Raw genomic sequence first — 17,712 nt, forward strand, 5'->3', positions numbered from 1 at the left:
AAACCAAAAAGCAAGATTAAGACCTACAGAACTGTGAGACAAAGAGAAATTTTTAACTTGTTCCACAAATCTAGTTTCTTATAGAATTTCAACACTGAACAAATGCCTAACATCCTTAAGACTTGTCTTAGTCATCTAGTGCTGCTGTAACAGAAATACCACAAGTGGATGGCTTTAACAAAGAAATTTATTTTCTCATGATCTAGGAGGCTAAAAGTTTGAATTCTGGGTGCCACTTCTAGGGGAAGGCTTTCTCTCTGTGTCAGCTCTGGGGTCAAAATCCTCTGGTCTATGTACTTCTCAGTGCAGGAACCCCGGGACCAAAGGAGGTGCTCTTCTCCTTGTTCTTCATTCTTGGTGGCATGAGGTCTCCCTGTCTCTCTGCTCGCTTCTCTCTTTTGTATCTCAAAAGTGATTGACTCAAGATAAAACCTACTCTTGTAGATTGAGTCCTGCCTCATTAACATAACTGCCTCTAATCCTCCCTCATTAACCTTGTAGAGGCAGGATTTACAACACATAAGAAAATCACATCAGATGACAAAATGGTGGACAATCACACAATACTGGGAATCACGGCCTAGCCAAGTTGACACACATTTTGGGGGGACACAATTCAATCCATAACAAGACTAACCTTTTTTTTTTTTTAATTAATAAAATGATCTTAAAGTGGCGATGTGTAATGGCAGACTGGATGCCGGGCCAGGAAGGACTCCAGCAGAGAGGTAGTCCTGCTCCAGGTTTGGGTGTGGCACCTGTCTGACTGGTATCTTGCCCTAAGGGACTAGGGGACAGAGGGTTTAGGATTGATGTCCAGGAGCTGGAGAACACCAGGGGCTGTCACAGTGCCTTCCAGGAAATAATGAGTTACCCTACACTTTACATGGTTTGTAGATGGCAATTTTCATAGCAAAAACAATCATGTGCAGCTCAAATAAACTGGTGCCTGCCAGTTTGTCTATGACATAATTTTTGGTTTTAGCAAATGCTTTTTCTTTGGAGGTGGGGGAAGCAGTTCAGTGTCTTGGTTTTAAAAGCCCTTCATGCCTGACTTATGCCATCCTGTTTCCATACCACAAGTACGAGGACGAGACAGCAAAAACTACCACCTTTAGCCATGGAGACACCAGAACCTGGGGCATGGAAGGGTCATCCTTCCTAGGACTTGGGCTCTGTCTTCGTTGTTTTGTTCTTCTGGGGACCTTCAGGAGAGCACGTGGTTCTGTTTATCTTGATGGAGACGGCACCTGTGGATTGTGGATTTTCTGGAAGAAGACTTTCCGTGAGTAGTTGGATAGTGTGTGGTCTCAGGAGAAGTGCAGTGAATTTGAGATCAGATCTGGACTTGAGCCCTGGGTCTGCCAGTGAGCCCTGTCCATCCCTTAAAAAAAAAAACTAAAGAATAAATGAGAACGTTCAGACATGGACCTAGAAAATGCTGTCATCCGTATCATCGTTGTTCTCTTTTCTTTCACTTTGAACTATAAACGAAACGCTTCTCAGCTGGTTTTCGATGTTTGGAAAGGGAAATGCTGGTTGCTCTGTTTACCTGTCTTGAAGCATTCTGGAGCTGCTTTTTAAACGAGTCGTGTGCTTGACTGCTTTGCTGTGCTGGGTGTACTCCAGGACCAGTGGGATGAGGTGCTGCTGTGTGCACACGACTGGTCGGGTGGAGGGCTGTGTGCAGTTGTGTTTGCCCAGACCATGTGTGAGTGCCAGTCAGCGTGCTGCGGGGGGCGTACCTGTGGGGCAGGTGGGGACCACAGGCCGTTAAACAGTAACCACTTAGAGATGCAGGAGCCTGGAGGATGGCAAGTTTTAACTTAATATTTGATATCCAAGGTTTTCATTGTTTTATTCACAGAGAGATTAGAAAGCATCTGTTAAACTCCAGCATTTGATTAACGACGGCTTCTGAAGAACACTGTCTGAGCACACACATCTCTGGGTTTGCATTCAGAATGCACGATTACCAAGCAAACTACAGTTGAGACCTCTCATACATTATCTATAGAAGAATGATTATAATTAATAAAACGAAACTCAAACAGCTCCGGGAATTTCACTTCTTAGCAAGGAGAATACTCAAAGATTTCAAGTTCACATACAGGATACAAACATGCTAATGCACTGGCAGCTCAGTTAAACCTTTGTTTCCACCAGAACCAGACCACGAGCCACCTTTCCCTCCCCACTGCTTCATCAAGCACAGTCTTACACGCTGGTCTAGAGGTCGGTCCACTCATGCTTGTTTCCACCAGAACCAGACCACAAGCCACCTTTCCCTCCCCGCTGCTTCGTCCAGCACAGTCTTACATGCTGGTCTAGAGGTCGGTCCGCTCGTGCTTGTTTCCACCAGAACCAGACCACAAGCCACCTTTCCCTCCCCACTGCTTCGTCCAGCACAGTCTTACACGCTGGTCTAGAGGTCAGTCCGCTCGTGCTTGTTTCCACCAGAACCAGACCACGAGCCACCTTTCCCTCCCCGCTGCTTCGTCCAGCACAGTCTTACACGCTGGTCTAGAGGTCGGTCCGCTCGTGCCTGCACATCCCTGGCAAGAAGTGGAGGCAGGCACTGGAAACAAAGAGGCACTGTCCCTGGTGATCATAATTACAGCGAAACAATGAAAGGGTTTCCACTCATTCCTTGTCCCGTCTAGAGAGTCTGGTGCAGCTTCAAGGGCTGCTGACCACTGCAGTCCACTGTGAGGACTTCAGTTCAAGCCCTCCCCAACCCAGTCACTGCTATGCGAGAGTAGTCACCTTAGCACAGAACAACTTAGGCTGGACTGAGAAGGCCACAGAAGGACAAGCTGGCAGCCCCAGTACTGGGGAGAGCTTTGGTTAGAGGATGGGTCTAATTATTCCAAGAGCAAGTGTTTTGCATTCTGAAGGGCCTGCACACCAACTCCGGGCCCAGGGCCAAGTTCCCTTCCAGTGGATCCATCCTCCCAGAACTGGTGGTAAGTATACAGCACTCCATGCCTGCAAAGGTGGGAGAGCAGGTAGGTTGGTGGGTGGGACCCACCTCCTGTGAGAGGGCCGTGACCTACACTTGCTATATGACCTCCAGCAGATGAGCTAGGACTTGAACGATGCAGGTTCTGAGTGGCGACAGAAAATAGCAGAGGCTATTAAAGGACAAAAGGGTACCTGGTTATCTTGTGACGATGCACCCATGGATGAGTGCATGGGGACAGGGGGTCTCAAGGTGTAGGCTGCTAAAATTCAATCAACACTGTATCACTCAGCTAACTTCAAACTGCTAGCCTTCTTCATAAATTCCAAGTAAAGACTCAGTTACCTTCCCTCCTCAGAGTCTCACAAAAGCGTCCTCCACAGCAGACCTGGACACGGGGAGCCATAACCTCAGTACACCGGATGGGTGTCCATCATTCAGCAACGAATGGCGTGTAAGAGCGCCAATGTCTCACAGTCCCCATTACCTCAGTACACCAGGTGGGTGTCCATCATTCAGCAACGAATGGCGTGTAAGAGCTCCAATGTCTCACAGTCCCCATAGCCTCAGTACACCAGGTGGGTGTCCATCATTCAGCAACAAATGCCACGTAAGAGCTCCAATATCTCACAGTGCCTTGGACTTTGTCCCACAACACATACTACGTGTGCCTGTGCTACAAAGGCACTTTAATGTTTAAGGACAGGGTGAAAAACACACCAAAGGACTGTCATTAGCCAAATCTGGGACAATTTGATTATCAAAATGAATACTGAAAGTAAAGCATAATGACCCATGGATAAAACAGGAGCCCACAAATCAAAGTTGATAAATATACAGGACAGAAGGGAAAGTTCTTCCCTCCTTTGCAATCTCTTTCCTTCTACTACAAATAGAAAAATAACTTTATATGAAAGACCCCACCTTAACCAAGTGATCAAAGTCACATCGACAGTAATGGTGCAGAGACGTGAGGCAGTGGACAGGGCACAACGTCGTCTCAGGGTGCTCCTGCCAAAAGCGCAAAACTGGAAGGAACCTCATCGTGCAAAAACATAAGACACGCCCAAATTCAGGGACAGTGTCTAAAACAGCTGTCCCGTGCTTTTCAGAACTCTCGGCATCACGAAAGACAAAGACCATCCAAAATTAAAGGAGACGATAGAGACATAACAACTAATGTAAACTTAACTATAAAACTCTATATATTGGGACAACTGGTACAATTTGAATAAGGTCCACAGTTTAGTTAACAGTACTATAGCAGTTAATGTCCAGATTTTAAAAATCATACCATGATGACATAAGAGAGTACTTTTCAGGAACATACACTTAAGTACTTGAGAGTAAAGTGGCGTCATGTCTGTACCTCACCCTCAATAACATGCACGTGTATATAAATATATAAAGACAGGGACGGTGATGAGAATGTGGCACAGCATGAACACTGGCAAACGTGGGGGACAGATCTAAGAGGGGTCTTTGTATCATTATTGTGACTTTTCTGTAAATCTGAATTTCAAAACAAAAATTTACCAAAAACACTCGTAGTGGGTGGGTGGGGCTGGTAACTCTGCCATAGGGTGACATGGGGCCAGGGCGCTGGGTCCAGGAGAGGGGAACAGGCACCGGGACTTAGCGCTCACCTTGGGGCTCTCACCTGGTCCTTCAAGGGTTCAGATGCCACAGCTTCGTGTCATATGCTTCCCCACTGCCCTTAAGTGGACTCAATACATGACAACTACACGACAACTTCCTCTATTTCTCTAACTGGAAAAACGGGAAAATATCCTGTCAGGCTTCAAAAGGCTCACAGAAAGAAAAAACCAACACTTTAGAAAGGTGCCTAAGACGCTAAATATTTAAAATGCTAAAGCCCATTATGAAGCAGACCTCCATGCTTGCGAAGACGGCAGGTAATTTGAATTCATTATTTTCCAAAACTGCCTCCCAGGCCCTCACCAGATTTGTATCCCCAAGAGTTAACAATTTAACAATGGACAATGAGTGTGATGACAGACAACCGACTGGTTTTATTCTAACACTCAGCCATGAAAACCAGTGTCTGTGGCTTCGTGGAACACTTCATTACTGTCCTCAGCCTCCGAGTCTGGTGTTTGAAACACATGGAGAATATACTGCCTTCGTTTTAGAAAAACGAGATTATAGCCTAGAATCTATCCCAACACCCAACCCTTGATATTCTGGCCTATTTAGAAAGCCTAAACCCCTTCAATTACAGTGACTGTATTTCTGCACTGGATTATTTTTTAAGGTACGCAAAATAAGATGCACAATTACAAAATGTACAATTATCAAATACTGCAGCGAGACTAACAAATTTATTTTACCAAAAGCACAGAGAATAGGTGACATTTCATTTGAAAAGACAGATAAGGCAATCTTAAACATATGCAGTTTAATTAAACTGTGAAATACTGGGAGAAGAGGAGGGGGAAGAAGGTATAAACCCATCTGATGTCATTATCTCACCCTTAAGGCAAGGTAATGAACACGGTCCAGTGTCTGTGTTTCACCTGCAGGTGACTAGAACTATTTACCACACTCAACAGTCCAGGTGAGGGCAGCAGCGGCAGTGGGCCTGGCTATACTCCAATCCCTAATCCACCCTCAGTCCGTACCTTGTCACTGACCACACACGGTCACCATGCAGGTACATCAACCAGGCGCATCTAGGAAGGCCCTGGGGAAAATCCTCACCATTCAAAGAGAAGTGTTTACAAAATGCCATAAGCACATCCAGGTCTGCAGCCACAGGCTGCTACAACCTGAGAATGGTGCTCCTCTCCTGAGTTCACGGCAGTACGTGGACTCTGAGGCACCAGTGCCCACAGCCTCCTCTCTTGGACAGCTCCATCCCAGTCAGATCTGGCCCTGAACACATAGACAAATTCCCTTCAGAGACAGGCCCTGCATGGCCGTCAGTCAATTACCTAGGCTCATCCTGAGATGTCTATGCCCATCAAAAATTATTCTGTCCTCCTGGGCTCTGGGATCAGGGCATTGATGTATTTACACTACTGTTTGGGTTCTCTAGAGAAGCAAAACCAGTGAAGTGTGTATATATATGTGTGCGTGTGTGTGTATATATATGTATATACACACACACACACACACACACACACACACACAGAGATTTAAGGAAACGGCTCACACAGTTGTACAGGCTGGAAAGTCCCAAGTCCAGGGGTCAGATGTCAGGGTAGAGGCTTCTCTTGACTCACATAGCTGCAGGGGCTGATGAACCCAAGGTCGGCAGGTCAGATGGCAGGCCACTGGCTCACAGGCTGCAGAGGCTGACGAATCCCAAATTGGCAGGCAATATGGCAGACCACTGGATCAAGTCCCAAGAACTGGAGGTCAAATGATATCCCAGATGGAGGATACAGAGCAAGCCAGCAAGCTTTGCCAGATTATCTATATCTATATATCTATATATATATCTATATATAGATATATATATAGGACGCAAGTCACAGCCCTAAGGAAACTTCCAACTGATTGGCTGATCACACCAGATGACATCACGGAGGATGACTACCATCATTACACAACTGCTAAACTACATCATTACCTAACTGCCAAACCACTGACAATCACAGCCCAGCCAAGTTAACATAACTTAACCACCACAGTCCGCCTCCTGTCAACTTGGCACCCGGACACGTCTCCTTAAACCATACATAATTTCTAAAGGCAATTACAAAGTATACATGCACCTAACATGATACAACAAACATGCATACAACTGAAAACATACTAGCCCCGCTTACATCTTATAACTGAAAAAAACAAAAATATCTGATGTATGCACAAGGAAGAAATACTCATTACAATTAGAGTCCTCATTTCTGCAATGGGTCATGTGGTCACAACTGGTATTTAGAACTACCTTCTTCCACCATCCATTCCCTATTCCTTTTACCCTCAGCAAGTACCTTTGCTGGTCATGGTTCTTTGCCTAGTGGGGTGAGCAGAACCTTCATTCCTGAAGGGTCTGGGCCATTAGTAATCATGTTGGAATTGGGTTGCTGTAGTCTTCCATTGACTTTAATCACAGGCCATGGTAGCACTAAGAGACACCCTCAAGGATCTCCTGTCTTCTAGACATACTCTTCTTTACCTACATTATGTAATATCAATTCGATTTCCCCTTGATAGTTAGGATTAATCACACCAACCAGTATGGTAACTCCCTTTTTTGCACGTTGGTACAGGGGCATGAGGACACCAAAGTGGCCAGGTGACATTCTGAACTTCTAGCTCACTGGAATTCATGTTGTGTCTCCAGGTGGGGGCATTCTTCCTTTTAAAACTAAGACCTCTAGACCTGCAGAGTATAGGGTCGCAGGGACAGGATGCAAAAATCTTGCAAGTGGGGCACTAGGGGTAATAGAAAGTGGTGCCACTCCCATCTCTACCCCTTGATTCCTGAAATGATGGATCTTGGCTGTGGGAGAAACAGCACCATATACTAAAAGCTGGCTTAGAGCACATATGGCCTCCTAAAGAATACTGCCCCAATGCTGCAAAGTATTACCAAATAGATGGCACCATAACTGTGTCTTCAGAAGGCCATTCCATCATTCTATCAAGCTAGCTGTTTAAGGATGCTGGGGAACATGCTAAGACCAGTGAATTCCAAGAGCATGGGCCCACTTTTGCATTTCATTTGCTGTGCAGTGACTCCCTGGATACGAGGCAATGCTGTGCGCAATACTATGACGGTGGATAAGGCATTCTGTAAGTCCATGAATGGTAGTTTTGGCAAAAGCATTGCGTGCAGGGAAGGTAAAACTGTATCCAGAGTAAGTGTCTATCCCAGGAAGAATGAAACGCTGCCCTTTCCATGATGCAAGCAGTTCAATGTAATCAACCAGCCACCGGGTTGCTGGCTGGTTGCTTTGAGGAATGGTGCCGTATCAGGGACTCAGTGTTGCTCTCTGCTGCTGGCAGATTGAGCACTCAGCAGCGGCTGTCGCCAAGTCAGTTTTGGTGAATGGAAGTCCATACTGCTGAACCCATGCATAACCTCCAACCCTGCCACCATGACCACTTTGTTCATGAGGTCATTGGGCAATGATGGGAGTAGCTCGGGAAAGAGCTTGACTGATTTCCAAAGAACACATCATCCTATCCACTTGATTGTTAAAATCCTCCTCTGCTTAAGTCACCCTTTGGTGAGCATTCATATGAGACAAATATCTTCACTGCTTCACGTACCTTTTCCCTGTACCTCCTCGTCACCAATTTTCCAATCATGTTCCTTCCAAGTCCCTGACCATCCAGTCAAGCCACTGGCCACAGCTCATTAATCAGTATACAATTTCACATCCGGTCATTTCTCCTTCCAAGCAAAGTGAACAACCATGTGCATTGCTCAAAGTTCTGCCCATTGGGAGGAATTCCCTTCACCACTGTCAAGGAGGTCCCAGAAAGGGGCTGTAGTGCTGCCATTGTTCACTTTCGAGTAGGGCCTGCATATTGAACATAGAGCCACCTGTAAACCAGGAAGAAGTTTTCTCTTCCTCAGTCAACTGATCATAAGGAATTTCCCATAAGGCTGTAGGTGCAGGCTCGGAGATGGAAGGTAATGTGACAGGAGTGGAGACCATGAGCATCTGGGCCACTTCCTCAAGTAACTTACTTGTGCCTTCAGGTCCTGCTCAGGCCTGATCTCATATATACCACTTCCATATGGCTCTGTAGGTCAGACAACACCCAGTTCATGACGAGCAGCTCAGGCTTCATGGTGACTTGGTGGGCCATAGTTAAGCATTCAGTCTCTACTAAGGCCCAGTGACAAGCCAAAAGCTGTTTCTCAAAAGGAGAGTAGTTATCTGCAGAGGATGGCAGGGCTTTGCTCCAAAATCCTAAGGGTCTGCACTGTGATTCATCAACAGAGACTCCAAACAGCATCTCTGTCTGTGTCATGGCTTGAATTATGTCCTCCAAAAAATCTTTCTATCAACTTAGTTGGGCCATGTATGGTTGTCCTTAATTTTGTGATTGTAAATTTATGTTAAGAGGATTAGGGTGGGATTGTAACACCACCCTTACTCAAGGCCCCTCCCTGATCCAATGTAAAGGGAGTTTCCACAGGGTGTGGCCTGCACCACCTTCTATCTCTCAAGAGATAAAAGGACATGGAAGCAATCAGAGAGTTGGGGACCTCATGCCATCAAGAAAGAAGCACTGGGAGAAAAGCGCATCCTTTGGACCCGGGGTCCCTGCATCTGAGAAGTTCTTCGACCAAGGGAAGTTTGAGGAAAAGGAATCTTCCTCCACAGCTGACAGAGAGAGAAAGCCTTGCCCTGGAGATGACACCCTGAATTTGGACTTTTAGCCTACTTTACACTGAGGAAATAAATTTCTCTTTGTTAAAACCATCCACTTGTGGTGTTTGTGTTATAGCAGCACTAGATGACTAAGATAGTCTGCTACTGACACTTCGAGCACCATTGGCTCAGCCAGATCATACAGCCAAGTGGCAGAGTGACTTGCACAGCAGCCTGAGCCTGTTGCTGGGCCTTCTCTTGTTCTGGGCCCCACTTAAAACTAGTAGTTTTTCGAGTCACTTGATAAATAGGGAGGAGTAGCACACCCAAATGAGGGATATGCTGCCTCCAAAACCCAAACAGGCCCAGCAGGTGTTATGCCTTTTTAGTTGTAGGGGCCAGATGTCACAACTTAGCCTTCACTTTAGACAGAAATCTCAACATGTTCCCACGCCATTGAGCTCCTGGAAATTTCAGTAAGATGGAAGGCACTTAAATTTCTATCGGATTAATTTCCCACCCTCTGACAAGCAAATGTTTTATCCATAAGTCCAGAGTCATTGACATTTCTTCCTTACTAGGTCCAATCAGCATGATGTCATCAATGTTACGGACCAGTGTGACGTCCTGTGGAAGGGAAAGGCAATCAAGGTCACTGTGGACGAAATTATGTCATAAGGCTGGATGATCAATATACCTCTGAGGTAGGATAGTAAAGGTGTATTGCTGGCCTTGCCAACTGAAGGCAAGCTGCTTCTGGTGTTCTCTGAAACCAGAATCAAGAAAAAGGCATTGGCCAGCTCAATAGCTGCATACCAGGTACCAGGAGATGTCTTAATTTGCTCAGGCAATGAGACTACATCTCAAACAGCAGCTGCAATTGGGGTCACCACCTGGTTAAGTCTTTGATTATCCCCTGTCATTCTCCAAGATCTATGTTTTTTGCACAAGCCAAATAAGGGAGTTGAATGTGAATACTGTGGAAATTACCACCCCTGCATCTTTCAAGTCTTTGATGGTGGCAGTGATCTCTGCAATCCCTCCAGGAATGCAGTGTTGCTTTTGGTTTACTATTTTCCTAGGTAGGGGAAGTCTAATAGCTTCCATTTAACTCCTCCTACTGTAACAGCCCTTACTCCACTTGTCAGAGATCCAGTGAGGAGGTTCTGCCAGTTTCCGAGTGTATCTATTTCAATTGTGCTTTCTGGAACTGGGGAAATCACTACAGGATAGGTTTAGGGACACACAGGATCTACTGTGAGATGAACCTCAGCTAAGACTCCATTAATAACCTGACCTTCATACACTGGTGGGCCACAGTGAAGTTTTGGGTCTCCTAGAATTAGTGTCAGTTTAGAGTCAGTATTCAGAAATCTCCTATAAGACGGATTATTTCCTTCCCCCCATGAACAGTCACTCTCATAAAAGGCCGTAGATCCCTTTGGAGAAAGCTGAGAGACCAGTTAACAGTATAAATTTTTGGCAGTGTAGCAGAGCCTTTCCTCAAGAGGATCCAGTCTCCCCTTCATTCAAGAGGTTGTGGGTCTGTAATCTGGCTCAAGTCTGTGAATTGACTGAGGGGTCATGACTCTATTCTGATGATTCAACTTAAGACTACTGTTTGATCGACCTTGAATTCTTCTGCTTATATAGATCAAGTAAATTAGTAGATTTCCCATCTATTGCACTCCTAGGGACATCATGACTAAGGAGCCATCACCATAAGTCCGTAAGAGTCAGGCTATTCTGATTACTGCTTTGACTCCACTGTCCATTGCAGTAGCCATGCCCACCTTGTCTTTGCCAACGGAGTACCATCCCTTGGCCCTTCTCACCATAGAGTCCAATCAACCCTGTTGCAGTTAGGTGTCTTAATTCAGTTAGGGCAGTCCCCACTGTCAAATCTGACTTACATAAAATAGCAATCATGGTAGTCTTCAGGATGCTGGGGCTCCCTTCACAAATTTGCTCCTCACTGTTGTGATAAAAGATGTGTTCCCTGGGCATTCCACATGTGGGTCTGTGGATCTAACCTGATAAATCCACCCTAGCACGCCAAATTCCCTAAGCCTTTGGATACCTTCTTCTACAGTACACCAAGGCAGCCCTGGTACTTCCACTTGATTTCATGTAGGCCACCACATAATCCATGCTTCAGCGAAACAACCAAACTATTAGATCCTTTCCTAATCTCTTGAGCTGAAACACTGAATGAAGAATCTATGCTTAACAGACCCATTTCAATAAACGCAGATTTACCTCACTTTATGTTTCTTGCACAATTTCCCCACACATATTCCCTAGGTTTCTGTTTGTGTGTATTATAAAAGCCAAGCAGTTCTTTTGGGGTGTAGTGTACCTCCTCCCGGGTTACACTTTACACTTCACCTTTTGGGGTCAATAGGACATAAGTCTAGTTATAGGCCTAGAAACAAAAATAGGTGGTGGGGGTGGATCCTGAGAACATTCATCAATGTCTTCCCATTCTGACAGAACTGTGGAAAAGTATCAAACATGTGATCATCCAGGGCCTTGCTTCTCATCAATACTTGATCTACTGGCAGCGATATTTTGCATATTTCTGTTGTCACCTCATGCCACGGATTAGCAGTGTCTTCTTTACTATGGAGGTATAGTTATCAGTGCCTTCTCAGACTTCAGAACCAATTTAGAAAGCTCATCCTTATGATTTTGCTTCTCTAGAACCACTCTCGGTACCAAATGTCTTAGGCTGGATTCTCTAGAGAAGCAAAACCAACGAAGCATATGTATAGAGAGAGCAAGATTTATCTCAATGAAATGGCTCATGTGGCTACAGAGGCCGGCAAGTTCCAACTCTGTGGGTCAGGCGTCAGGCTAGAGGCTTCTCTTGACTCACGTACCTACAAGGGCTGACGAACCCAAGATAAACAGGTCAGACGGCAGGCCACTGGCTCACAGGCTGTGGAGGCTGATGAATCCCAAGATCAGCAGACAATACTGCAGGCTGCTGGCTCAAGTCCCAAGAACTGGAGGTCTAACGATGATGAATTGGATGCAGGATCCAAAGCAAGCAAGCAAGCTTTGCCAGAACATCCATAAATATATTGGATGCAGGCCACAGTCACGAGGAAACTCCCCTTACAACTGAATGGCTAATCACCTCAGATCACATCATGGAGGATGGCTACATCATTACGTAACTGCTAAACTACATCATTCTATAACTGCCAAGCTACTGAGAATCATGGCCCAGCCAGGCTGACACACAACCTTAACCTTCACACCTACTGTTTTAAAACACAGTCATATCAAAATCCCTTTAGGTGAACCAAGGCATAGAAATCTGGGGTACAAGTAACTTTAGTGGCAAATTATAATAACTATCAACCTTCTAAAAAATTACCGTTTTAGATCTAGGCTAAAAAGGAATTTATGTTCTTGAATTGGTCCACATCAGGTGTAGGATGCCAGGCATTTTGCCAGCCAAAAACAGGATCCTAAGAGGTTTCTAAGCCCACTTACCAAATGTGACACTCATTTAATGACAGAACATGACTACAGCACAGTTCCTATCACACACACACATCCACACCCCACATGAAGGCATGAAAAGGACCCTCTGTGTGTTACCGCATAGTCCCTGACGCCCTCAGGGAGATTCTCCACCGCTGAAATGGAAGACTCCCTTGTAATGAGGAAAATACCCCTGTGAGCATTTACAAGAAGCTTGAGAAGCCTTGTACATAGACAGGAAAATAAGAATGATTCAAAATAATCAATAGGTAGCATCCAGTTACTTAGCAATAGCTAGCTCAAAAAGAAACTAATGCTCTGAGCATGACCACCCACAGGAAAAACAAGCAAAAAAAAAAAAAAAAAAAAACTTAAAGAGATACAATAATGAAATTCTGAAACAACAGTGTTCAGAAAAAATAAGCCAGAAGTTACAAAATAAGAAAGAATGCTATTAACAATTACGACATTTTCCACAAAATAAGACTCAGTGTGTTCCTTTTGGATAAATCAACAGAAATACCTTCAAACAAGGTTGTTTGTAAAAAAGCAAACAAGTCAAAAATACTTACATCACGTATCTCTTAGCATGCCCCTTACAGAAAGTGGTCACACATGCTCTCAATGGCCCTAACTCCCAGAGTAAAAGCCTGTAAGTTCTAAAATGTCTTCTGCGTGAAAAAGATGTCCAAATGGTAACACCTATTGCCACTCACAAAATAAAAAATATACGTTGTGTCTACAGAAGATATGGGGTTAACTTGAGAAAAAAAAAAAGGGAAATCAAGAATACACCTCATGATTTAAGTGGCAGTCGTTGGTGTCCATAATCTCAATTTTTATACTACAAATTACAGGCTATTAATTAGTAGCCTCTTTTTTTAATATATTTCAACAAATAAATGTCCAACGACAGCAATGGGATAGGAAGGGCAACGGTTATCCTGCTCTCACTCGAGCCTCCTGCTATCCAAGAGCCTTTCAGATCTGTGCTGGCGCTGTTCCCGCTGGCTGAGCGAAGATGGAAATGTTTTAATTTCTTTAATTTTGACCTAAACTTCCTAAAGCGAGTACAAAAAATACCCTATAAGGATTGAAAACTATGTTAATCATAATTATGTAGAAATATTTCAAAGCATACAATAATCCATTTTTAAACATTGATGTTTTAAGGTGTTCATGAAATTCCTTTGCCACCTTATACTCTGCTTTATTTACCATCATTAAAATTTAGCCATAAAGCAAATGAAAAATGGGAAAGGAAAAACATGGGAGGTCACACATAGGCAACAGCTTTCATTTGCAGAATAAGCATATAGTTATTATCAGTCATCTTTTTTTTTTTTTACCGTGGTAGGGGAGAAGGATTTGAGAAGAAAAGGGGGTAAAGAAAATGCATTACCCTCCTACCATGGTGGGGGAGAAGGACATGAGAGGAAAAGGGGTAAAGAGGACACATTACCCTCCTTGGGTAGTAGGCATTGAATTCGTCTCCAATGCGCCGTAGCTCTCGCGCAATCCAGATCTCCGGGCGCAGGTCTGCAGGTAGAGCCTGAGACTGCCTCATGGAAGCTGCAACAGAACAAACAAAACAAAACTCACCTTGTTTTCCACAGATCATTTAGTACATTCCAAAGCCTGCCTCGCACACTCCTGCCCATTGCTGGAAGTTCTCTGACTACAAGGTTTACAACAACACGTAAAGCTTATCGTGGTGGGTCTGTTATATAACCGGGGACTCAGGATCACAAAATTTAAAAATACCTGACCAATTAATTACATGTTGCCATTTCAAGAAGATAAACATCCACCAAAATAGTGCAATAAATATTATCAAAGAAAAACACTTCAAACATATTAGAACATAAAAATACAGGATGTCAGTAAAATAACTACTTTTGGTCTTAATAAAACCAAAAACCATACCCGTTGCTGACAAGTCGACCACAACCCATAGCAGCCCTATAGGACAGAGTAGAACTGCCCCACAGAGCTTCCAAGGAGCAGCTGGTGGATTCAAACTGCCAATCTTTTGCTTAGGAGCCTGAGCTCCTAACCACCGCACTGCCAGGGCCCTTCTGGTCTTAATACAAGGTAAAATCCCTAGGAAAATTTCAACCATCATATAGGAATATCAGGAGAAACTGTTCTGTTCTAAGCAAAATAAGCAAAAACATGAGAAACTAAAACAGGCTACCTGGATAAGACCACTTCTGTGGAAGCAGATACTGCTAGAGGAACAGCCAGTCTTCAGAAGCGCTGTCACAGGGCTAAATGAAAGCGTAATTGCATGTTTTGCCTCAATATCAAAGGAGCTAATAAAGACGGATTCAAGACTATGAACACCACATGGGTAGAGGAAATGTACTGGGTATAGAAGCAAAGGCATTTTTGAAAAGAGAGAAAGGAGGGAGGTCTGCCCCCTCATTAAGCCATTGCTAACACTCCCGCCCAGACCATTCATCGGATTGTTAGTGAAACCTGTAAAAGTCATGTGACAGCCAAAAAGGAAGGCGAACCAGATTTTGAGTTGTCAAAAGGTTCCACCTTCCGATTATGTTAGAAGATAACATTCTCCCTTCACGATATGGAAAAGCATGCCACTCAGAAGAAAACAGCTGAGTAACACGTGTCCACAGAAAACAGATAGGATGCTTGGATTTCAGCTGCTATTCAATGTCACCTACATTAACCTGCCCTTAAGACGGACAGGCTGCACTCACGAACAAAAGTGTTACGCTTTAACCACAGCAAAATATTTTCAAGACCTATGATAACTGAGTTTTGTATTAACATTAATATAGTTTCCTGTTTTGTATTTTTGTAAAAGGTCAATAAAACTGATGTTGATTCACAGCTCTATAAAAGCTAACTTTTTGAAGCTTTTTTTTACAATTCTTCTCAAGACTCTTCCTTCATCTCCTCTGTCCCAGGTTCCCATACAAGTGAATTTAACAATGATCCCAAAAAGACATGGGCGCCTGGGAAAGGCAGGGTATCACACGTGCTAAGTGCAGGTTGAGGGGGGGGAGTGTTGGTGGGGAGGGCTGCACTCAGAATCAGGCAGAGGAAAAAACCGCTAATGGAAGCCAGGAGGACAACCAGAAAGGCTGATGGTCGGGGGAAAACTTTAGGATAAGTCAGGTATATTCCCTGTATATACATCCAACCACATAAAAAATAATTTTTTAAACATTATTTACAGTAGAAATAACATTTCTAACATTAATCCACGCCAGTTAAATTTCAAATGACAAAGCTGGCATAACCACTTCAGTGCGGACCTGAGCATGCAATATGTGGTAAAAGGTCATCTCCTTGTCCTTTGCACGTAGCCCTGAAGGGTTCGTTAGAGCATGGGTATCAAATCAATCCTATTTTTTAAATCCTGCCAGCAATCGGGCACTCCCTCCCCCATGTTATAAGCTTTTCACAGGTTAACTTGCTGTTAAGGAAAAGGAAAGCATGTTTTCTTTGAGGGCCTGCTATGTCAGGGCCTGCAGTGAGCTTCGCAGTGTGGTCTCACGTAACCCCGTGACACGATGCGCCTGCCCACAGACAAGGTGAACAGCCAGCCAGCCAGCTGGGCGTCACATGGCCACAGGCACCCACCTCTGCCAAGTTTTAGAACCCCCCTCACCCCCCTCTAGACACAGATCTCCTTGAAAGAATAACTTACCTTCAATCCTACAGTCAGAAATGAAGAAAAAGCTATCAAAAGAAAATCTGTGAAATACAGACTGTGTTTTACAAAGATGGCAGATTAGTAAAAATTGCTGCCCAAGTTGTCTGATGTTTAATAAACTAAGATATGCACTAATTTACTGAACAAGCCATATACCAGACATGTTCTAGGAGGTTTTCCAGGGTACTGCAACAAAAGAGGCCGGGCCCTGATTCCATCCATGGAGCTTCATTCTCATGGATTAAACATTTAATTTCAATTAAATGTTAAGCTTCTCCTGGACAAACATGCTTGTACGTGTACCTTGTACTTCTTATAATACAACATAAAAGTAACTTCCCAGCCCCTAAGTGAATCTTATTAAATTCTATTTAACACCTTTACTTATTTGTGTGGTTTAAAAGCTCTGCCTGGTTTGTGTATGAGCCGGCAACCAGAAGCATAAAGAGAGGGGTCAGTCTGTGTCAGAGGGCAATTTACAAAGCTAGCACGCAGTCAATGTGTCAACCCACCCAGCAGCTAAGAAGGAAATATGGAACCTTGCTGGCCGAATTCAAGGTGTCCATCTTACAGACGAGGACCCTCACGTTTTCTGGGGTAAGGAGGTGAAGGAGATAGACAGATGGCCTGTTTCTTCTGTTAAAAGAAAAAGCTCGGTTGCTGTGAGCTTTAATAAAGGCACTGATGTAGACATATCCATGAGGGTCTGGGCGCCTCAGTGGAGTGAGAGAATGCAGGGCGGGAGGTGTCCAGAGAGGCCAGCAGAACGCACTTTTACAAACGAGTTCCCTCAATGATTGTGGGTCAGGCAGCCACAGACTAGAGCCTGGACAAGACTGAGCAAAGGAAAAGAAATTATGGGGGAGCTGCCCTGACACCCTTAAGGAGAGTTGAATTAACCGAAGGTAATGAATTTTTTTTTTTTTTTTTAATGAATTACGCCAGGTTCAGGATAGACTGTAATTGGCAGTAGCAGATAAGTAAAGATCCATCAACTGTACTTACACGTATTTTTTTAAGTTGTCATAAAAGGGCAGAGTATAATAAAAATTAAACTTTGCAAAAGGGACTGGTCTGTCTAGACTAGGATCGCACCTGTCCTCACTTGGTTTTTCAACATGAACGGTTTCAGCTTTTTTCAGAGGCCAAACAAAAGCAATTCCTGATCCTTGAATCTGTAAACCTAATGGTCAACACGCATTCTGCATAAAGATCTGGTAAATATTTACACAGAATATACGGCTATAAAGTCAAATTATAAAACAAAAATT

At 44.1% G+C, this 17,712-nt stretch overlaps 1 protein-coding gene across 12 annotated transcripts in view; it reads right to left on the reverse strand.

The window, feature by feature from the left end:
- The window catches only part of BCL2L11 (BCL2 like 11), a 77,696-nt gene that overhangs the window by 35,606 nt on the left and 24,378 nt on the right, over window positions 1–17,712 (reverse strand). For 4 of the 12 annotated variants that reach the window (XR_010317856.1, XM_064268370.1, XM_023541132.2 and 1 more), the window contains one exon: window positions 14,219–14,328. The exons of 2 other annotated variants lie outside the window; for them this stretch is intronic. Coding sequence is in view for 8 of the 10 variants with exons in the window: in XM_064268370.1 (XP_064124440.1) it covers window positions 14,219–14,328 (110 nt within the window). In the remaining 2 variants the exon portion in view is untranslated. 6 more of the 12 variants (XM_023541131.2, XM_023541122.2, XM_064268369.1 and 3 more) reach the window with 4 other exon arrangements.

This window comes from Loxodonta africana, chromosome 15 (assembly GCF_030014295.1).
Source record: "Loxodonta africana isolate mLoxAfr1 chromosome 15, mLoxAfr1.hap2, whole genome shotgun sequence".
Lineage (NCBI taxonomy): Eukaryota > Metazoa > Chordata > Mammalia > Proboscidea > Elephantidae > Loxodonta > Loxodonta africana.